General features: G+C 36.2%; 1 protein-coding gene across 3 annotated transcripts in view; it reads right to left on the minus strand.

Annotated features, from left to right (window-relative positions):
• Window positions 1-25,003, minus strand: part of ERR (estrogen-related receptor) — a 217,040-nt gene that overhangs the window by 56,504 nt on the left and 135,533 nt on the right. For all 3 annotated transcript variants that reach the window (XM_081730137.1, XM_081730138.1, XM_081730136.1), the window contains one exon: window positions 3,968-4,111. In XM_081730137.1, the coding sequence (XP_081586263.1) occupies window positions 3,968-4,105 (138 nt within the window). In that variant the 5' untranslated portion in view covers window positions 4,106-4,111. The remainder of the gene's footprint in view (window positions 1-3,967; window positions 4,112-25,003) is intronic.

Consider the following 25,003-nt stretch of genomic DNA (forward strand, 5'->3'; position numbering starts at 1 on the left):
TAGTGTGATTACCCTTGCACTGGTGCTTGAGAAGGTTTCTGACAGAAACAACAACCTATTTCTCGGTCTCCGTTTATCATAAACATTCAGTGAAAGGTGAGATGGGGTATAAAGGAAACGATTAGGAAAGTCATTTCTAATTCCCCCACTATTTTTACCGTTGCTTAGTTGAACTATATTATTATGACTACAGTTGTTACTTGCAACGGTAGCCTCATACCCTTCAGTTCGTCGTCGTTCGTCAATTTGAATGTACTAATTGCGCGTAACAAAATAGCATATGGATTTATAAATGCTCTTAGCGGTTGGCCAAGAAGTAAACAAATGGCTTTTTCCATCATACTCGGGCATGTCATATCCATCCTCTACATTTGTATCGATTATCATCTTGTTTTAATTTTTGTTATATTTCATTTTAGTTTAGTAATATCCAATAAATAGAACAAGTGGACTTAATAGAACATAAATGGACAATTATTGTATGAAAATCACTGCCTTTTACAATTTACGGAAATCAACTTTTGAAACTGTACTCAAAATCTGAATTATATATTTTCTCGTGGGTACATGTTAAAGAACATGCTGAGGATACGTTAGTAGTGAGCAGACACGTTAGTGAAGGGGAGTAACTGCATAAGATTTGTTTCAGCATTTGCTAATACGACTGATTTTCCGTGTCATTCATTGCCGGTGTCTGTATAAGCACTTCAACTGGAGCGGGCTTTTTAAAGTTAACCATTGACTTTCCACCTTTCTTTACGCTGTACAGTTTGCTGTCCACGCCAATAATGTTGTCTGAAAAACTTCAATGTAATGTTTATACTCCATTTGATAACGTAGCACATAGTGAATCAACTCATCTGTAACCTAACAGTAAAGTAATTGTAAGTATTGATTTCCTGAGCTCCGTCATAGAACCGATATTTGAGAAAAAACAAAAACATAGAGAGTGCAGCATTAGCGAGAAGTAGAAGCGAAAGCTCGAAATTTGAATTGAAAGTTTTTAATTATTTGGCCTTCGATTTGACCTTGATGCCAGAAATCGGGACTAGCAACAATCCATTTTTCGTATGATACGTAGTTAAAAAAAAAAAGTCCGGTTTAACTGATAATTTTAGCGGTTTTCGTAACACTGAAGTAGGCCTAGGTTTTCTTTCGTAAGGTTGTGTGTAATAACGCGAAGTGGAAGATTTCAATTATGAGTGGAAATATTAACTTATGCTTGTGATTATGGCTATCCCTCGGGCCAAATTATTAAGTAAATAAACTTTAGAGAGCTACGGACACAAGAGTGAGTACAACATTTAAACACGTTCAGAAAGGTTAGGTGTGGTGTGTGCATGCCAAATATACATAGTTATTTTGTCGGTATATTCATTGAATTAATAAATCCCTTATTTATTATAGATGTCATATCATATTTGTCATATTTATGGTGTGTATGAATAGCAATGATCATCCAATTAATGAAGAGATGAAAGAATCATTTACAGACAATAGTCATAGAAAGTGCATTGAAACATCAGTCCCAACTATGCTAGTATGAGAAGTCAGTATGTGGCATCGATTTCAGTATAGCTTCAGGAAGGCCCATTGAAGAAATCGTCTAACAAGATTTAGGAATTAGATTTCTCGACTTTCGGCATCTATAGTCATGTTAGCTCGTCACGTATGAGGGATGACGACCCTCGATGATCACACTATCCGATGAAAGGGAAGGAAGGAAGCGACCTGGGACCTATATGTTAGGTACCATCCCGACATTTGCCTGGTGTGAATGGGGGAAAACCTTACTCAGGTTTGAAAATGCTTTTACGCTTCTTCGACAGAGTGTCCCCACCGGGAATCGAACCCAGGACCGTTCATACCAAAGATAAGAGCGTTAGCGACTACGCTACGCGAGGTCTAAAATGCGTCTGACAAGACAACAATAATGATTTTAATACAAATACGGGGTCTTAAGCTAATTTCGGAGATGCCCCCCCCCCCCTCCAGGATCAATGTTCATCGTCTTATTGAATGACTCTGTCCGCCAGTCTTTGACAAGTATCAGAGCAAAAACGACAAGAGATAGAGATATTACTTTAATTTAAAATCAATTGAGCGTTCTGTGTTCGCCCATGTTTCTTTATTGACATCTGAAGTGGCAGACGTTCCAGCTCCAACACTGGAAATCTATCAACGTTTCACAAGTGAAACGAAACTCATATTTTTCGATGCTTCGTTGTCATTGGTCTCCCAGTGCAGACATTCCAGCATATACATCCAGCAGACCTTCCAGTACAGGTCTATTGCCATCCTGTTCAGAGTGTTCACAGAAATTGCAACGACTCACATTTAATTATGCTTGAATCTCAGTAGGCGATTTCTCTAAGAACAGGAAACAAAAAAATCTATGACTATATATAGGTGATACTGCATCGCTCCAGAGATATACAGGATGTTCGTAAAGATACTCAACTAGATGACAGGATGCTCATCATGCAATGAAAATTAATGTTTTCGTTCGAATTTTGAGAATTTCCTCTAATAATGTTGCGCACCCTTTCTTGAGTGGCATGTGACACTCCCAAGATTGCAATAATCAAGTGGTGCTTCTAGTAGTAATTATCATCGTCCCCTTAACTACGCTTACGGTATATTGATTACTGCTTCCATTGTTTCTACCATATCAATGTGTCTCCCATGGTTTGTCCATCATTGATATCGCACCGTTTCGGAAATATTCGAGTGACCCACTATAGCGCAGCGCAAGGTATGCAAGTAGAGGTAGAAATACCACCGGTGAACCTGAGAGAGACACTGACACGTAGTTAGTTGTACTCTGAAGCTTGGAAATACTTCCGTCGAAACGTTCCTCATTCTTGAAGACTATTACGTCTTCATATAAATAATCACGTTAGAGAATTAGAGAATGAACTAGGCAACAACACTTATCAGTTTGTACTTCCTAGAAAATTAAGTTGAGGCATTTTAATATATTTTTTATATCTGCAACAGTTTGAACAATAATGCTAAAACGATGTTTTTTAATCAAATGCACTAAAAAAAGGAAAATAATTGTTTTAGCGGGGTAAAAGTTACAAAAGTTTCTATGCATATTAACGACGTCAATTAAACATTAAATCGCGCCCAATGCTTTTAGTCTTATTGTTATTTCATTTTAATTTCCCTAAATAAACATTTTCTTCTTTTAGTGCATTTATACAGGGTGGCCCATGAGTAGTTACAAGGTCCCGTACTGATCAGCTCACTGTATTTCATATAATTTCTTTTTGTTATCTATTAGGCAGATTTAGCTTCTTTATTACTTGTTCCTAGTATCTTTTTACTTATGCCTTAAGCTTATAACAGTCGAAGCAAATAAACTCTAATATATATACATATATATATACTTATGTGTATGTGTGTGTGTTGCCACATTCAATGAGTTCCTCCATTTTCCTTAGCCTCGGTGCATAATGGTGAGACGTTAAACTTAAAAAAAAAAAAGTTATTGAAGGTTAGAGAAAGCTAAATCACGAAGATCTCTTGGCTGTTATACTGTACATGCCAACTCCAAATTATTTTTGATTGCATAACGGATATATATACTTGGTAGACGACAATTAATAACTTAATTTTATAGTAATACGATAAGTTGCAGCGAAAATTACGTGAAAATATTGTATTGACTTCGGGTTTACGTGCCTGTACAAAATTTCAAGGGGGCTTTTCAGAGTCGTTTTTACATGTGATTAACGCCATACTAAGGGTCTGACTACTGTAGGATCAAACTCCTAGTATGACGGTAATTACATAATAATAATAACTTTGAGTAAGGCCCCACGGCTCTAGTTAGATTGGAAGCGAATGAAATTTAAGTTCCTATATATTTATCAAGCCAACAAATAGAAAAGCATCCTAATACAAAACAAAGCATTGTTAAAAAAAGAAGAAGAAGCCCTATCGAGAAATTGTTACTCACATCATTGTGGAGGGCGGTGGTGGTGGTGGGTGAATAAATGTTGCTGTTGGAAGGAGAACAGGAGCACGCCTGTTGGAAAGCCGTGTCGTCTTCCTTCTTGATATGCGGCACCACCACCGAGCCATCCCCGGACATCATGGACACCTACAACAAAACAGAACATTATTACCAATTTATACTACGGTTAGAACAAGAGTTAATAATTTGATTCCATGTCATGACATGGAAACTTTCAGAGGGACCAATACATGTGAGTACCTTCTCATTATGTTCCTATATTGCTTAAAGTTTATGATTTTTAGCACCACTTGACTCACAAGGGAACATCTTATATTGATAGTAGCATTGCCCAATCAAACAATGTTCAATCGATAGAGGAGTGAAGAAAAGTGAGAAATCGAAAGTTTTACGGGCCGACACCCAGAAACACAGGAGATAGAGAGGAAAGAAGGATCTAGAATCATGTGAAGATAGCAATGCAAAAGATACACTGGTACAGAAAGAACTTCAAGATGATTAAAATAATTAAAATGACATTTACATAACAGTATAGTAAGCAAACATTGTACCCACAGACATGCTCAATAACATCTTATGTAATGCAATGTTGCCAACTGAGCACAAAATGAAGTTCTCAAGCGACCCTCTCCTCATAGGGATCAACATACTGCGGAGCGTGCCAAACTGACTACCAATAATGTGTGAGGTGATACAACATATTGTGCATCAGAAAAGTGAGCCTGCTAACCAATTGTGAATCCAAGCGCATGCATCATTTCAGTTTTATGTGTTGTGTTTGATACTATTCTGATTTTTCACTTGGACAAAACTGCTTCGACACTGTGGTTCGTCCTTTATTTCATACTTCAGTGATCATATCCTTGTTTGTGGTCTCATATTTTGGTTTTAACTAGTTCGAATCGTGTACTGTATGCAGTAGCGTAGCCAGGATGTGTGTTGGGGGGGGCAAGTGCTGTTATAGGCACATATAGAAAAATTACAAACAAAAAAAATATATAAACATAAAAATATATAAAAAATTACAAAGATCAAAGTACCAAAGTACATTGTCAGACCTCTTTGGGGGGGGGGGGCCGGCCCCTTCGGGCCCCCCCTTCCCTACGCCACTGACTGTATGTACTCTTCTGCATCCAAGATTTATATAGGTATTCATATAGGCCTATCCTCAAACGTTGGCAACACTGTACATCAAGACTTCACAGGTATGGTTCTACTCATAATTAGATTTGCTAGATATTATAATTTGTGTTCCGTGACATTTAACAAAAATTCATTTTGTACTCCGTTGGCAACACTGCATTACATATGATGTTATTGAGCATGTCTGTAGGTACAATGTTTGCTTACTATACCGTTGTGTAAATGACATTTTGATTACTTTAATCATTTTGAAGTTCTTTCTGTGTCAGTGTATCTTTTGCATTGCTATCTTCACTTAATTCTAGATCCTTATATCCTCTGTATCTCTTGTGTTTCTGGGTGTCGGGCCGTAAAACTTTGGATTTCTCATTTTTCTTCACTTCTCTATCGATTGCGCATTGTGTGATTGGGCAATGCTACTTTCAATATAAGATGTTCCCTTGTCAGTCTGCAACTAAAGAAAGTGAAAACGAATTTTTTAATATAATGCACTTTAGACTAAATAATACGAATGCATTTCCCACTAAATGGTCTGTTACGTCACGGTTTGCTGCCCTCTTCTCAATAAACCAAGAGAAGAAGAAGATTGAAGATAGATAGATTCCAAGTTTTATTAAAATCGAAAAAAGATCTATGAGAGTTATAGTGAAACAGACAGACAGACGGACAATAGACCAAATGGTAGTTGTGAGAAATGGTAGAAACTTGCTATGTTCGTTTCAATTACGTGTATATTTAGTTTCGAATGTAAGCTTATTACTATATTTTATTAATGGAATAAAAATCTAGAAGACCCTTACTTTTGATCTAGAATTATACTTGTAACCTTACACTACCATTTTAGAAAAAAAAATCTAACAGGATGAAAACAGACTTAATATTCTAATACTACATTAAACAGTTCTTCCTTCAAGGGAAAAAAAAAAAGTGTACTTGATGAAGATTCGAACATGGATCAGTTGATTGATAAGTAAGAACATTACTCACTACGCTAACATTAACATGCTGCATTCCTAATAAATTTTAAACATTAAAGTGATTTTTATTTTTCTATTGCATGGAACATTTTGTTTGCTTTCCTGCTTGCTCCACTATTTGTGTTATGTGTTGCGAAAACTGCCAAACGTAATATATTTTTTGTTTTACCAAGATTGACAGCTTTAAAAAATTTAATTAATAAGGTCAAATAAATGATTAAGTGGACATATTTTCTCATATTTTCCATTGCTTCAAAGGGCAAAATATACTATTTCGCGAAAAACATGCATCTTTAATTGTGACAAATAATACTTAGAGAACAGTAATTCAAATACACTTCATTCAAAAGTGGTCCCTGGGTCGATCCCAGCTCGGGCCAAGTGAACATTGTGCTGGACAAACGCCGTGTTCGCGTGGGTTTTCTTGGAGTTCTTTTCTCCCAATTCTTTCATTCCACAATTTTCATTCATTTCTCATCATCACCGTCTCCTCTATAGCCTGCCCGGCATATTCGTGGGACGTAAAACAAAGATTTCATTCAAAAGTTTCGTATTATGATTAAGATGAGTTCAAATAAGCGCTAATCCCCAACAGATGGCAGGGCATTTCTTCCTATCTTTCCAATGAATTCTGTAGGGAACGACAATAAATGCAACAATTCCATCCCAAAACAAACTGAATCAATAATCAGAGAATAGTGTATCCAATTTTCTGATTTTTTGTTTCTTTTAGTATGAGGTAAACTTATTAGGTGTATACGATTGGTAGATGATGATATGGCGCTTGTTGCGGAATCTCAAAAGAAAATAAATAAGATGTTAGAATACTTGAGGAAGAGCTGTAAAGAATGTGGAATGAAAACAAATATTAGAAAGACAAAAGCCATTGTGATTGGAAGAAGCGGTAGGCGTCAAATATGAATACGCGACAAAACGTACTAGCGACAAAACGTACCACCGACAAAACGTACCACTTACCCTGAGGGATGCTTGTGAAAGGTTTTCTAAAAACACCTGAAATAATGACAAGCGACAAAACGTACCACTTGCCTGAAGGGCTACTTGTGAAGAGTCTTCTAATCAGTCATCAAATAATGACAGGCGACAAAACGTGCCACTTGATAGGACGGTATATAAGTATATACATACAGGCTAAAATAAGGTTAAAAGTTGAACAGATTGCTGGTGAGAAAAGTACCGATGCAAGACCAAGACTAAGACTAAGACCATGCCTGCAAGATTCTCGCAACACCAAGACAATATCTGCAAGATTCTCGCCAGACCAAGACCAGCAAGAATCTTGCATATGCAATATTTGAATATTTGCTGATTTCCATCACACTATATAAAGGCTTTGGACCAGAGACGGATAGGCATTATTAGAGGGACGCGGGCGCTTTCTCCCACAAGGGCCACCAGCATCTCAATGTCACAAATCAATTGCAGTTTTCTTTCTACAGTAAATCAATAGTATTAACAATTGACAATTAAAACCTGGTATTCTTTCATCAGTATATTATTCTGAATTGTTCAAAATATTATATGAAGTTCAAGGAGACCGTATACTATATTAAAAAATTAGCAGATGTTTTAGTGTACTAGTTTTTGATGCTACTGTATCTATCACTTTTGTATTCGAAATATTTTTTAATAAATCTTTTTCAATAGACATCAACATAAATGTTTTCAAATGTTCCTGACACATGGTACTCGTTATCCTATTTTTAATGTATTTCAGTTTATTTAAGTTTTGAAAAATTTCTTTTACATGTTACCTGAGTTACGGGCAAAGTCAATAAAAATTTGTATGCTGGAAACCTGGATAAGTATTACTGCAAAATATACAATTCTGCAAAATTAAAAAGCAGCACATTGGACAATTTTGCAACACGTTTTGCATTCGCTTTCCTTGTAAATAAATGTATTTTCTCCTCATTCTGAATCACTTGCACCATCAGGACAGTCATTTTTTCTCGGTTGTGCTCGTCATCAAGACTGACTTTCAAGGATATCCACGTCCTTCAAAAGTCCAAGAGAATACATTTATAGTATCCTTGGAAACTTCTTTACTGAAGTTTTTCAGAAAATATGTAAGTTTATCGAAAGGCACGTCTGGAAGTTCTGTTACTTGGTTGAAGTGGCTAGGGTCCAAATAATTCATAAAGTACATTGCTTCTTGAATCTTGAAGAAATACTCGAAACTACCATGTCCAATATTGTATTGAATGCTTCGATGCAATTCCTGGTCATTGGATAGAAGCAGCTTCATCTTCATATTTACGAGAAAATCTTTGTCCATCTCTGAAGGCGAATTGTCGACAGGTCAATAGAAAAAAAAAAAAAAAAAGAAAGAAATCACGTTCTAAGTCTTCAAATTTGTTATTGGTCCATTCTGCAAAGCTTAATGCTGCATTCTTAACGGATTCAAAATCATCTCTCTACTATTTCACTTGGAACAGAGTAGTCTGCACCATCCGATAGGACTACACTAGCAGCATCCTCTATTTGGAGATAGGTTGACAGAGAGGTCGTCACTTGAAATATCTTAAGGAACATTTGTGCTGTCCGAGTTGTTTTGAACTTGAGAAGATCTTTTATATATCCTTTCGCTTTACACCTAGCCTTTGGTTTGATATTTTCTGTAGAAGCAATTTTCTTAATTATTATGGTCAACTCTATATACAAAGCACTTTCTGGGTTCGAAAAATGACCAAACTTTTTCTGAAAAACAGTGTGTTTTCTACCATCTTGTTTCCGCAATAACTGTAAGACGCCTTTGTTAACATTTGATCTTCCAAATGTCCATTCGCTGATAAGACTCACGCATAAATATTCAGCACAGTCATTCAGCAGAACAATGACACAGAATCAATGCAATTTTTTGTCAGATCACATATGCCATGATTGAGTATATGAGCGTAACACCACACGTGTAACTGAGTTTCTTAGTGGTTAAGCGGTTAGCGTATGTGCCTTTGTCGTGGGAGACCTGGGTTCGATTCCTGGCAGGAATTCATGTGCTTCGGATTTCCCGTAAATCAGTATGTCCCGTCTCATATAGCCTCGCTGCTAAAAGCGCCGTTAAACTCAAAATCAACTGAATCACAGTGTAACTGATCATAGGTGAATTGAAAAAATCCGAATATTGTCCTTCCATGTTACTTGAGCCATCGGTTGAATTTCCAATACACTTCTTAATATCAAGGTTCAACTTCTGCAGAATTTCCTGCAGTAAACCGCAAGGAAACTGGCCTGTGGTAGATATGCATTTTACAATGACAACAATACTTTGTTTAACAACCATTTTAGCATTCAAAACAAAATTCACCGTGTTTAGTAAAAGTTATGCGACAACTATCCTGCTTACTTCCTCGTATATGACTCTTCTCGGTGACCTTATCTAAATTACTTTTAAGCGGAAGATCAAATTTGCTTAAGAAAGGAATAATACCCAAAAAGTTTCCATGATCTATAGCTGTGTCTTTCAGTTTATAGGCTGCTACATTTCCTCTGTAAATGAGCCCTCTTTTACCAATGAGTTTCTACACTTTGACAACTCGATACATTGCCTGTCTGTTCTTGTCAACCTTATACTGTCGTTGTTTTATCTGTTCATGAGAAAGTAGTTTCTTAACATTATGTTCTCTTTTGTTAGATATGTAAGCACCCACATTGGTCTAATGTATTTTGGAAGACTCGTGTTCTCTTACTCGCTGATAAACGTGTTTAATGTTACGTTTGTCACGTACAGAACCTTTAAGAGAAGTTTGTTCGATCTGGAGAATAATCTGTGAACACGCTGGAAAAAAAAGAAGCTTGAAGTGGTACGTTTTGTCGCGGATTAAATATCCGAAATGTTTTAATTAGTCCAAGACAGGTTGTAATTTATATAAGTGGTACGTTTTGTCGTGGAATAAATATCAGAAATGCTTTAATTAATCCATGACAGGTCGTCAAAAGTGGTACGTTTTGTCGCGAAAATTCAAGTGGTACGTTTTGTCGGGACACCGTCAAATATGGAATTAGGAGAGGAGAAAACAGAATACGTGACTAGTTTTTGATAACTGGGTAGCATTATTAGTGATGATATGAAGTAAGAACGTGAAATAAAACCGAGGATAGGAATGGTGAAAGAAGCCTCTAGGAAGAAAAAAAGTTTATTTTGTCGGTTCTTGAGAAAAGAGTTCAGAAAAAAGTCTTATAAAATGTTTCGTATGGAGAATTGTACTGTAGTGACTGTAACGAGTCGCCCATACATGACCCACACAGAAACATGGATATTACGCAAAAGTGATAGATCAGAAGCTTTCGAAATATGGGTGTGGGGAAGAATGAAGAGAATTAGCCGGGTAGAGCTGAAAACGAATGAGAGGGTCTTAGAAATAGTGGGAGAGAATAGAACTATTTTAGATGTAATTCGAAAGAGGAAGAGAAACTGGTTGGGGTACTGGCAAAAAAGGAATTGTATCATGAGGGACCTACTAGAGGATATAGTGGAAGGAAAGAGAGGGAGGAGGCGAAGGAGGCTACAACTGACAGACGGTATCAAAACAGAAAAATCATATGTGAAGACCAGAGGTTAACTGAAGACTATGGGGTATGGAAGCTTATCAGCTGGGATAAGTGACCTGCCAATAATGGAATACTACCTTCATTATGATAATGATGACATTTCTTTGATTGTAGAGGGTTTCATGATTGAGAGTATGTTTCTGAAGAGTAAAATTAAATGATCTCTACAAATAGAACAAAATAATTTAAAAGTGCATGAATTATCTTCTGAGTATATTAGTTTAAAGTTGCATTTGGACAAAACTGATTATTCGTCTCTTGAACTGCCTTCGGTGCGAGCGGTTTCGGGTTCGATTTTCGGTGGAGGCACTCGGTCGAAAAAGTATAAAAAGCTTTTCCTGAATGAGGTTTTCGTCATTCACACCAGGTAAATGCTGGGGTGGTACATAACTTGTAAGTCCCAGGCCGCTTCCTTCCTTTCCTCGGATAGTGTGATCGCCAGGGACGTCATCCCTTATACGTGACGGGCTAACATAGCTATAGATGCCGAAAGCCCAGACATCTAAAACCCTAAAATCCTAAATCATCTCTTGAATTGGATTGAATTATTTTGAATACTGACATCTTTTACAAAATGCATTGTAAAATTACAAAAAAAAAAAAAAAAAAAAAAATGGTGCTGCCATCTATTGGCGACTGGACTCCTTAGAGAATCAGGGAGAGTTCACTTGTTTTAAGAAACAGATTAGGTTTTATTTTTCACCCATAACCTCATCAGCTTCTGATCTGATAACGAAAATTATATTTTGTGCGTAAGTACACTTTGCGAATTACAACTTTGAATGTCAAAACAAGCTATTTTTTTAATTCTTTTATCCCATGGGAGATAAGGCGGCAAATTGCCAAGTAAAGTAAAATACTCACATGTTAAATCTCAATTATACACAACTAAAGAACATTAGCATACATTCATTACGAATATTTTATAGTACATATTGAGTATATATGAACGATTTTGTAGTAAAATTACAACGAAAGACTGTCAAATATGCTGACATGATGTTAGTGCAACAAAATTAGTCGATCTTTTGTAAAAATAATTCACCATTAATTATTTTAAAATTGATCGTATTCTTCATGTTTCACTTGACAGAAATTTTACTTATTATGGTCCCATAACTACCAAGCTTACTAATATTTTTTTTTGTTACAATGTACAGGGAATTATGTTATTATTTTTTTTATATAATTATAAATGTAAACTTGAACACTGATTTAAGGGACCGTGGTTGATCAATGTTACAGAGCTTACCTCTCGCGTGTGGGGTCACTAGTTCGATTCCAGTTACCGCCAAATGATCTTTGAGATGGACGAACATCATGTGCTGGGTTTTCTCGGAGTTCTCCCGTTTCTTTCCAATTTCATTTAGCTATTATAATCCATCTCATCATCACTGTCTCCCTTACCCTCGGTACATAGTCGTGGGACGTTAAACTTTAAAAAGAAGATTTTTAAAGTGCAAAATATTTAAAATCATATACAATAGAGTATCAATAATCTGCTTTTATGTATAATTGGTCCCAGTCTAAAACACCCGAGCATCAATACACGAAATTTCCTTCCCAACGTTCAAATTACCGGGCAAAATATCACACTTCCGTTGTGCCCCACGCACCCTATTCTTCAGATTCGGTCCCGGCAGGCCTTTTTATATTTCCTAAACTCAAAACCACGTACTCAATTCACAGAGGAAATTCAGGAAAATGAGACGACAGTACTTCACGTCACACCATCGAAAAAAAAATTACTCCCAGCAAGCGTTTCAAAATTGGAAGAAACCATGGTAACGATGTATTGAGAGTAGAGGAGAATACTCTGACGGAAGAAATGATTGAAAGTTTGCAGAATGAGCAATAAAGCAAGAAGAGCAAAAGTTCGGTCTTTTTCTGAATACACCTCTTATTATTAACCCCTTACCGCATGCCGTGCCATATATGACACATACCCTTTTATCACTTTAGCTTTTGTGTGATTTATCAAAGGCACCAAATGACTGTTTTGTCTGCTGTGTGAGATATTGACGTGTATGAATAAGAGATTTTTGGTGTCATCTGGGATGTTCTTTGAGAGTTGCAAGTGTGTCATATATGACACTTACTTATTTCTCGTCGGAATTAAGTTAAAAATCTAAAATTTAAGTTTTAATTCATTTGTCAAGTTCCCATATGAGGATTTCCAATACTGATTTTTTTTCGCTAAAAGGAAAAAAATCATGCAGAAAGGGGTTAAAGGCTTCATGTCAAAACTAAAATGTGTCGTATAATGTCTACATCTACATAGGCCATATACATTACTTCTGATTTCTCATTATAATTTCTTTGTTTCTATCGATTTGAGAGCGATTAAGTAATAGCAAAAAGTGACTAACGGAACATATTACTAATTTTTATTATTTTAACTCGGTGAAGCAGGTAATTGAAGCTAGTATTTTAAAAATAAAGGGCCGTGATATTACACCAAGACTCATCTTCCTTGCTGCATCTTTCAGTAATGTATCGAATTGTATCTATTAACATAACAGCTTCAAAAACAACGAAATAATCTTCTTTACTAACTGGTTAGTGTTCTCGTTTTGTACAGATGAAACCCGGGTTCGATATTTAATGATTTCGTGATCTGGGTCCAGCGGCAAACTGTAACTTCACTTAAACGTAGTCTTGGCGCTGAAAAGGGATACTGTATTCCAAACAAAAGAACAAACTTACGTTACACACACAATATTTATGACTCAAGTTTAGGTCATGCGCAGTACGTGAGTATAAACCATACAATTTTGGTAAATAAATGCATTAGATGTAGGATCCAACAATAGTTACAGACCATCCTGATATAGGTAATACAGCAATATATTATAATAGCAGCTGCCGCGACATAACCGTACGTGCAGTTGGAACGTTTACACGTACCTTCTACAAGGTATTGTAAATTCAATACCTATTTTTAATTTAGAGTGTCCTAGAAACTGACATCAACTCTAGCTGGCGTGTAATAATGTTTACTAATGTGAGATTTACCATTTACGATTTCCGACGTAGATCCAGTGAAAACCACAAAATGGCTGGTGTATACAGCGTAGAAGACAGAGCTAAGACTGCCGCCAGGAGGTCGATGGTGCATTCAACAGCGACGTAGGAATGCAACGCTTCACCTTCAAACAATAAAAGAACTGCCTGGTGTGGAATGACGTCAACCAGATTTATTAGTCCATACGTGCTACGCAACACCATGAATGATGAACGAAACTTAAGACATGCTTCGAGCGTATGTATGGCCTGTGATTGAAGAATGGGAAAATGGAAGGGAATTGCTGTTCATGCAAGACGGAGCTTCGCCCCACTACGCAATTCCAGTGACAGCATGGCTTGATGACAATCCCCCTGGCAGATGGACTGGCTGCCGGGAAGCGACAGAATGGCCTGCACACAGCCCCGACCTAACCCCATGGACTTCTTTTTTAGGAGCTGGGCTAAAGAACAAGAGTACACGTTAAAACCAAGGAAAATTGACAGTCTTGAACAAAATTTCTGTGAAGTGTTTGCAAATGTTCCAGTTGAGATGCTAAAAAATGCCGTGGATTCTGTTCCTAGAAGATTCCAGAAGTATGTGGAAAAATGCGGGTGCATACGTTGAACTGTAACTTAATTACTAATGGTACACCCTAATAATGTATTCAATGAAAATAAAACTGTAATAGGTTGTTTACCTTTTGAAATATTCATTGTTGAAACAGGTACTGACTTTATAACCACCCTGTAGACAGTATGTAAATCTTTCAGCTTCACGCACAGTTATTTTGTAGTTATTATACCACAGCATTATCTATATCACGATATTACTAAGGTTTTACCCTATAGTCCATATATTTTTTAAATGATTATTTCGTAGTTGCATTTTCAGGGTAAATATAGGAGCTATATAAGCTCCAAAACTGTCACACTACGATAGTTCTTTAATATATATATATATATATATATATATATATATATATATATATATATATATATATATATGGGCGGATCCAAGGGGGCTATAACCCCCCTTAACGCTCAGGTATACACTGGATAAAATGGGCTTCAATCCTGCTTTACACTGGATAAAGCGGCAAACTATGGTTTAGCTCCTCCCTTGATCATATCCTGGATCCGCCACTATATTATATATATATATATCCCCCCAACCCCTACCATCCGTTTTGTTTGTACTGGTTTAAGTAACAAGTCAACCAGAGTGAAAACTAAAATTAAAATAAAAAAATATGTCCTATTACACATATTCCACGTACAGTTTTAATGTGTGCCAATCGTGGAATGTGCTAAAGCCGATGGTTGGTTATTGTCAAGTTGAACATCTATTTTCAGCAACTACGCTATACAAGACATGGACCTACAACTTAACGTGGGATCTGAACCACATGAGCTTCCACCGGAAATCAAACCCAGGTATTCCATACACAAACCTTATAACCACCACGAGAGAACTCTGTGATAAGTTTTTGGTTTAGAAAAATTTAAAAAAATCAGAAAAAGCTGTGTAAGTTCGTCAAAATACACAGCTATTAGAAGAATCTTGGATTACAGAATGAACAGAGTGGCGTGTTTCAGAAATGGATCAACTGAAATTAGAAAATTAAGTTAGCACATAGCAGCACTATTGCGTAGTGAAAGATCGATTTTATTTGCAAAATAAAAGATAGAAAAACAAGCGTAGATTGTTACCGAAAAAAACGTGAGCAAATAGAAAAATAATAATAAGCTGTAACAGTAATAGTTGTTGGTTTGCTGGAAACGAGATAAAATTGGTAATAACAACCAGGGCCGGATTTAGGAAGGGATGCAAAGGTGCACGTGCACACCCTTCGTTGTAAATATACACTACCTAAAGTAAGAAGATAGCAGTGAAAGTAGCAACTCTTTTGGAAAATTTCTGCTGTCATGTTTCCGTTTGGGCTTAAAACAAAGGGAAGTTTTGTAAAATCGATAGTTTAAGTCAATTTTCTAAAAGAAAAGGATTCACCGAGAAAAGACACTTAGCAATTCCAGGGCAGTTCCTCATTCACACCACAGATGCCTACAGGCATTTAAAAAATTCCAATTCAATTCAAATGTGCTGGTAGTTATTGGTGCACCCCTCTCACATAATCCTGGATCCAACCCTGATAACATTTTTCTTTTCACGTAGCTATACAATTTGCCATTAAATAATTATAAAACTGTTTTCAACAAAAATCTTAACCGACTTTACAACACCCGTTAACAAGAGTTTTTCATTGACTTCTAGCTCCAAAGATTACCAACAGATCTTAAAGAAACTTACATGGGAACACCAAAAAGTCTACTCTTTCAAATAAATAAATAAATAAATAAGAAAACGGTCCACCTTTGTCGAAGTGTGAATATGCCCACACAAGACATATTTATTATATAAAGAGGTTGAATTAAGAACCACCTCTTTTTTTAAGTCGGTTAAAAAAGTAATTATCAAATAACAGATATTTAATTGTAATATACTACTTCCTGTAAACTTTCGTAGATTACGGACGGAAAAGTAAATGTTTTTCAGATGCTCCACGTTGAAATCATTAGTGGTTAGAGAAGTTTTGCTGACTACATATACTTACTTGCTGCAGTTGCCATCTATCGGTAGAAAACGAAACTTCCAGTAACAAGTAAAACAGCTGTTGTAATCATGCATAATAGTCTTCATCCATTGCTGTTTGAACAACGTATTACAGAGAGCAATTTTAAACTTCAAAAGAAATGGATTTAGAGAGAGAAAAAAGTGTATGATAAATTAAATTTCTAGCGAAAATCAATTCCTTTCGTTCCCACTGTATGATGATTGATGGAAATATATTTATTTTAAAAGTCGCCATCTTTCTTACTATATATTTGTATACCAGTAGCGATCACTCAGGTCTATTTCTGACACCCAGATCCTGAATTACAACGTGAAATTATGAGTGTTATAAGTAGAGATGCAAAAAAGCCGGCTTTTTTGAATCGATGGTTTTTTTCACATAAAAAGCCGGCTTTTTTGGGAAAAAAACGAGAATTTTGGAAATTTTGGCTTTTTTCAACTTCATGATTTTTCTATCTAAATAGCTTTCTTATAGTATATTCTATAGTTAAATAAAAATTCCATGACCTGAATGTGATATTTCGCTCTGAAATTCACCATCAAGATGGATGCAGCACATGTTTTACGAATTAAAGCTAACATGAAGAATGTAGTATTTGAGGGTAATTTTAGAGGCTATTTTACTTTATTTTAACTTTTGAGTTATCGACATCTTTTTTCTTCTCTAGTTTGTCATCCGTGTTTCATTTCTAAGAGCTTTTAGTACTCTAGCTTCTAGCGCAAAAGTTAAACTTGCCCGTTTTTCTATTTATCCGTCAAAGCGTACGTTTTTCAATATATCCGTCAAACCGTACTTCCACATTTCTGTTATACTGTAGCTGTGAAGTGATTTAGCAATAATTTTCCGGACACAACCTTGAATACCAATTTATACAAATAATCAGTAGCGGATTTAGAAAAGTACTTTAGGAGGGTTTTTTTCTGATTGTTTCGTTTCCTAAAAAGTCCTAATTTTATTTGGGAAGTGCTTGAAGTTTATGAGTACAGGCATAACTAATATTTCGTTTCGTTTATATGTTTAGCAATAATCTTCCGGATACAACTTTAAAAATCATTTTATACTGAGAATCAGTACGGATTTAGAAAAGTATTTTGGGAAGGATTTCTTACTAATGTTTAGTTTTTTTTTAAACATTCGTAATTTTTATTTGACGGGAGCTTAAAGTTTATGAGTAAAGGCATAAATAATAGATATTTCGTTTGTTGCAGACATTCCGTAACTTTGGGGAACGGGCTTCAGTCCGAAAGACCGCCCCCCTAACCTTCGCAAAACCGTCACTGCTGATAATTAGTAATAATAACGATTTAAAAACAATAAAAAAGGAAGTCGCCCAACTCACAGTACACGCACTATTTCTACATTCACAGATGGAATGAAGAAAAGCTTTGTCAGAATGGTCGAATGCTGGTTGAATCCCGGACTTCCCGATAGAAGCGCAAAAGCTAATCACTCAGTCATGTTTGTTGTGCAGTTGTATTTAGCTTAACTTAAATATATTCCATAGTCTTTTTTTTTGGGGGGGGGGAGGGGAGTTCCGTAATGATATGTTGAATCCCTCTTGTTAAAAATTCAGAAAACTTGAGGATTGGGTAAACTGTGATGGTGGTTCTATAAAACTTAACTGTAGAATTTCAAGAATATACAGAACCAAAAGCTCTAGATGTGCAGCCTTTAAGTGTATCATATAAATCTAAGTATTTCTCTTATGTTTTATTTTAATTTTATTTTGTTTCAAAAAAAGGGTATGGAATATTTTGAAGTAAAAATACTACATACTATTTTGCTAGTTATTTGTGTATTCTTTAAAAAGAAGTGTTTACTTTTAGGGTTGGCTGGTTTACACCAACTTTTTTTTTTTTTTTTTTTTTTAATAACTGGTTTAAACCACAAAAATAAAAAGAATGAAAAATGCGAATCGTGTGAACTTCATGGTGACGTTTCCAGATATCAAACTACCTGCGATAGTTTTATTTCCCTTTCACCTTTTAATCAAGGTGTCCCATGTTCAATTCTCGGTCGAACCACAATCCTTCTTTCATGCGTAACCCAAGTAGCGGTTCGGATGTCAGTTTAAGCGAAAGTCTTCTCCTTGATAACCTCGGTATTTCGTAAGGATGTTAAGCCTAAATATACGAAACAAACCAAATTGTATATTTCTACATGCCTAAATGCGTGTTGTTTTATAAAGAAGCCAATATTGCTTAAATATATTGATAGAAATTGGCAAAATTTATCGATTGCCTACGTAGCTTCCAACATTAGCTTGGATTGGACTTTCAATGATATCTACGTACCGGTACTAAATTTGTAATTTAATACCTCAGTTTTAGCGTACTGATTATGGTAAGTTGACCTTTAAATTTTACTTGCAAAGCAATAACAGGATTTTCCCGTTATTGTCTTACATTTCAAGTAATGACGGGATTTTCCCAATGGCTAGGGCGGGAGATTCTCAAATTAAGAAATTTACTGACCGCACTTCTTTAAGCTTATGGGAGTTCTTCCGGCATAACCCCGCTGTTGCATAATAACATCAAGGCGAAACAAACTTAGGCTATTTCTGTGAATATGTAATATAAATACATAAAGCAAAAAATCTGTCAAAAAAGCCTGGTTTAAACATCCCCCCAAAAACGGGTTTTTGGCATTTTCAAAAACAACCACGGTTCTTGCCAACTCTGCTTACTTTTGTATATAGGAGGTTAAAAAATTCTTATTATATACATTGGTTAATCCTGTGGAATTCATAATGTAAATATGTTGAAGAAAAATTGTTTGAAATATTTTTTCGAAATTCATAGTTTATTTTCGATGTTTTATATTATTATCAGCATCAACCACTAATTAAATTATTTTTTGTGTTATAGAGAAGCGATACAAAGTCTGTTTTATCAATTTAAAGCAGTATTTTGAAAAAAGCCCAAAATTTCCGAAGCAAAAAAGCAAAGCAGAAAAAACCGAGTTTTTTTCCAAAAAAGCCGGTTTTTTTCCGAGCCCTTGCATCACTAGTTATAAGTATCGAAGCTTCTGTGAGTGGAAAATGTAATTCAAGTTCGCTTCCTGAAAATGCGAGTTGCAACACCTTGTGACAGGATACTCTATATATTTTAGAAATAGAGATGTTCATTTATATGTTTCGTTAAATAAATAAAAATAAAATAAAATTTAAAAACTCCCTGAAAAATAATGTACATCATTAGATACTAAATGAAGCCCATATTTCTTAGGGATGGGCACGAGCGAGTTTTCTTTGAAACTCAACTCGACTAGAAACAGACATCTTTGAGCTCGACTGGAATTTGGGTCGAGTTTCGAGTCGAGTCGAGTCGAGCCAAAACGAGCCAAATCCTGTGTGTAGTTTCAAGTACTCTCTTCAAGTATCCTACATAGACAATATAATTATCAATGATACTACAGCGACTACTATTACTACAACTTATTATTATTATTACGTATCACTGTTATTATAACAAGAGCGTGGGGCCGCGGTGCCTCAGTGGTAGAGCGTTCATCTTCGGTGCAGGAGTTCTTGGTTTGATCACAGCTCGTGCTAAGTGAGCTTTGTGATGGAGAAACACCGTGTGCGTGGGTTTTCTCGGGGTTCTCCCGTTTCGTCACACTTTCTTCATTCTACCATTTCGTTAATTTCTCATCATCACCATCTCATTTAGCTTAGCCGTCATAATTGTGGGGAGTAAAACTTAAATATTTCAGTTCATTTAATTTTTATAACAACATTGTCTATAACCATGAAAGATAGACGGTTTGTGTCTGAATACTACAAAGTAGTTGATTGCAGATCTCGGTCATCGAGAAGACTTCAGGAGACAAGGATATCATTCACTAGGTTCTGGGTTTAATTTCCGGAGGAGCAAGTATTCGGGCTCGAGCCAAAAATTGTTAAAAGTTATAGGGCGCCGGCCAATCATGTTTAAAACTGCTCGACCTGGGTTAAGTTGTCAATGGCTCGAGAAGCTCGGATCCCAGATCATTCACTATCGAGCCGAACCAACAGCTTACCTATCCGAGCCGGTTCGAGCCATTGGCTCAGTTGATCCGAGTCGAACCGAGCCAATGGACTCGTTTCAACAGAGCTGGCTCGAGCCGATGGCTCACATGAGCCGAGTCGGTGACTCATCCCAACCGAACCGTCTCGAGCTATCGACTCAATTGAGCCAAGCCAATAGCTCACCTCAACCGAGCCGGTTTGAGCAGTTCGCTCAGTTGGACTTAGCCGAGACAGTTGACATCAGTACCTGGGTTGGACTTCTGATTGCGCTCAAAAATTCGACCGTGCAGGTCTCAGCCTTGATGGTAAGAACTACAGTATATATTTATATTCGTGCTCATGAGATTTGAGGCTGTCTTGTTATAAACATTTATTGTCGTTTCGCTACCGACACGAGACGAGACGAGCAATGTCCCCTCTCGTGAGCAACACTAAAAGTATTCCACATTACTGTTTACTTTTCTCATAGCTTTCGCTTTCCAGTCTAATCAGCCAATGATTTCAAAACGTGCTAAAACGGGCTGAACGAGTGAGTCATTTATCAAACTCGACTCAACTCGAAACTCGACCTCAAAAACAGTGACTCGACTCGGAACTCGACTCGAGAAAATTACCTTCGACTCGTGCCCATCCCTAATTTTTTCTCCGAAAAGAATATGGGTATGAAATTTGTTAGCGAAAATTTAGATTTACTGAAATATCGAACTATCATTCCTTCCAAATGGATTTTTGTGAGTCAGAATGTGGTAAATTGTTTTCTCATTTCAAAAGATTGTGGATTTTTTTCATACCGTAGACAAAATCGTTTTAAGCCCTACGAAACGATTCTCCTGAACTTGGTCTCAAGTATTTCCGAAGTTGAGACCCAGCTAAAAGACTTTCTGGCACTCGAGACTAGTGAATTTCTCCCATTCCATGACGATTGCAAGACAAAATTGTTACATCCAATGAAACACTTTTTCTGAAGTTGCATTAAAAGTTTTCTGAAGTTGAAACCAGCATAATTGCTTTCTCACACCCCAAAATAATGGATTTATCTCATTTCACAACGACTGTCAGACAAAATCGTTCCATCCTATGAAATAATTCTACTGAATTGTCATTAAGTGTTCCCTAATTGAGACGCAGCTGAATCGCTTTCCCACATTCGACAATAATGGATTCACGCAATTTCAGAACCAAACAAAATCGTTACGCCCTACGAAACGATTCTTCTGAAGTTTTCCTTAAGTATTCCCGAAGCTATCACTGCACACGAAACTAGTAGCTTTATGCCATTCGAAATGATTGTCAGACGATCATAAATAAGTTAGGTCCTACGAAACGATTCTCCTGAGGTTACCCCTAAGCGGGGGTAAAAGTGGATCTGAAAAGGTAGGGGGACGGTAGGTAGCGGCATGACATCACACCGTCCCCCTGCCTATCTTTGCGCACTATGATTTGTTTAGGAACTAGGGGGACGCCATGCATATTTTTTGCAAGTGGGAAACGGCGTCCCCCTGCGATTCACCCCACTTTTACCCCTAGCCCTAAGCATTTCCAAAGTAGAGAACTAACTAAATCACTTTCTCGCAAATTTGAAAATGGAAGACAGCTTATTTTTAAAAATCAAAATAAACTATTCAATTATTTTACACATATTTCGTCCCACTTTTTCGCGCTATTACAGTCTTAATATGATTATAAGCAGTCTACATCCAATCCGAGATACCATTGAAGAAAACGGTAACGATTCTACTGAAATTAATAAATCAGTTTTTAAGCCAATATCACCATTATCACAGGTATTCTGTCATTATTGGCAGGTCACTTGCTGCAACTGAGAAGCTTCCATGCTCCATCGTCTTCCGCTAACCTCTTTGTCTTCACGTACGATTTTTCTGTTTTGATATCGTTCATTAATTGGTCTCCTTCGCCCCCTCCCTCTCTTTCCTACCACCATACCCTCTAGCATCCCTCATGACACAGTTCCTTCTATCCAGTGTTCCAAACAGTTTCTCTTCCTCTTCTTAATAATACCTAAAATTGTTCTTTTCTCCCCTACCATTTCCAACCTCTCCTCATTCGCTTTCCGCTCGACCGAGCTAATTCGTTCCATTCTTCTTCATGCCCACATTTTGAAAGCTTCCGGTCGTTTCTAGTCATTTTTGCGTAATGTCCATGTTAAGCCAATATACACATACATTTTTTATAGTTCTATACTGAACAATAGCACAGAATAAAAATGAAATTTATATTTTATTAACCAGTGAAGAGCAGCATTTATTAATATGCATTACATTAGAAAAAAGATAAACTGTTAACTTGAAAGTATGTTCTATCTATTGTTGTTCACTTAACTGTGAACAGCTTCATTACTTAGGACATATACATTTGCGCACATCAATTAATATTCCTGTTATATACCAAACGCTCTCTGTGAAGTACTGGTTTCTTATCACCACAGGAAGTCTGAATTCCATTATCAGAGAAATATCAATTGTGTGCAAGTGACATGAAGCCATAATTACATAGTTCATGTATATGTGGTATCCCTAATCCTAGGTGTCTCCACTCCAGCTTCTGAATTTTCAATTGTTCATTCATTTTTATGATTCACACATGGGGAAGAAACTAATTACCCTAACCTGCTCTACTGGCTTTGTGGCCCCACACAGTTGTTGGGTAAGTGAACTAGGATCTTCCTTCCGGTACAATAACAAAGCAAAACTATAGAAGACATGCAGTCCGTGGTTAGGTTTGTTTCTAGTCAGATGTGGAAAGAATACACACATTGTGCTTCATTATGCACGAGTAATGTTAGTCCGGATTGTCGACACCGAAACCTGAGAATATGGACGTTCTTAAAAATGATCTGGTTGTGCTACACGCTAAAGATATGTATTTATTTATATCAATATCTAAAATAATTGTTGAAATTATAGATATAATAGGTAAATGGAATAAAACGTTCCATATTACCTTCTTCCAAGACCATTTTTTTTTCTTAAATATCGGCACCATCCAGGTCTTTGGCCGTACTAAGGAAAACACTGTTCAAAATAACCGGCAGCGGGGCTACTATTCTAATGAACAAAACAACTACTTGCAGCGACTTTACACTGGAATGACAACTCTAATATCTCTAAACTATGCATCTTGACTGTTACGAAAAGCCTTAAACTCAGAAATCGGCTCAACAGCAATCCCTGAGTAATTCACGAAAATACTAGTCTTGTAATACTAGTACAGAACAGTTAAAAAAATCAAATTTTTACAATTGTAGACTATGTGTATCATAAAATCATGACAAATTTGAGATAATAGTACTTGACTTTTATTATTACTTAGGTATTATGTTGTTTCTACCTCAAAATACTTATTACTTATATAACACTTGTAGTGCTTGTAAATTATGTGAAATATAATACTATAATATTACTGTATTTGCACCGCAGAGAATTTTCGCTAATTCTTTCGAATTCAAAATGTAGTGCTCTTGCTACATTAGGTAGAGCACTCCCTCCTCCGGTGCGACAGGTCCTTGATTTGATTCTCGTCCGTGCGAGTTTGTGGTGAACTGCATCGTATCCACGGGTTTTCTCGTGGTTCTCTCGTTTAGATAAATGCCATAGTAGAATCAGAAAGTTTGGAATTTTTCTCCAACCATAAAGAAAAAGAATATAAAGAACTTTCTTTTAAATCATTCTACCCCGCAGGTTATGCAACCCAAAAAGCAGTGTGTGTATTTGGTTGCATATGCTCCAGGTATTGACTAACCGACTGACAAAAACAAATTTTGAATGGAACTCTACTTCGGGCGAAACTAGAAATTTAACTGAGAGGGAGGAGCATCTTTCCTGATTTCTTTGTTTAATTTAACGATTCCTTACTTTCTGAACCTTTGTACACTCATACTTCTATGCAACTAATCGGTAGGCTCTTTCTATTAATTTCATCTTCACAAAACGTTAACACCATTTTAAGAGATTATCAAAGTAGAGTTAATTTTGAGTTTGACGTCCCTTACAGCAGCGAGCCTATATGAGACGGGACCTACTGATTAACGTGGAATCCGCCGGGATGTATTCATTTTGTTACATTGTCAGCTAATATAATGTCTTATCTTCAGCTGATTATCAGTCTGCAGCTACTACAAAAAAAGTTCTTTCATATAACATAACAATTGAAATATTGCTTTTTGTCTTGCGCTTCGTATGAAGTTATTATTATTATTATTATTATTATTATTATTATTATTATTATTATTATTATTATTATTATTATTATGGTTAAGATTCAACTGCCTTTATTGCGACTTGATGCCAGTTATTTTTGCAGACTGCAAAGTTTGAAGTGGTAGAAACGTAACTTAAGTTACGCATACGTGTTAGTACGTTTGTAAAAGTGTTGCTGAACTGCGAATAGAAAAATAGTCTCCTAGCTGAAACACCTTTGCAAGCAAGTCATGTTTAATTTATTTGTTACATGATTTACGATGCTTATTTGCTTAGAACTCTGGGATCCCCCTTTAATGTCTATAAAAATTGTATCTGATGTATCTGTATTTCCCCCTTAATGTCTGTGCAAGACATTTTCATGGCAACGTAACGAAGGAATCCAGTTACTCAAATATACAGAATTTTTTTTTCACAGTATTTAACAATGAAATTCTCCTTTTCAATCAGCAAAAAATTGT

This window comes from Thermobia domestica, chromosome 11 (genome assembly GCF_964235325.1).
Source record: "Thermobia domestica chromosome 11, izTheDome1.hap1.1, whole genome shotgun sequence".
Taxonomy (NCBI): domain Eukaryota; kingdom Metazoa; phylum Arthropoda; class Insecta; order Zygentoma; family Lepismatidae; genus Thermobia; species Thermobia domestica.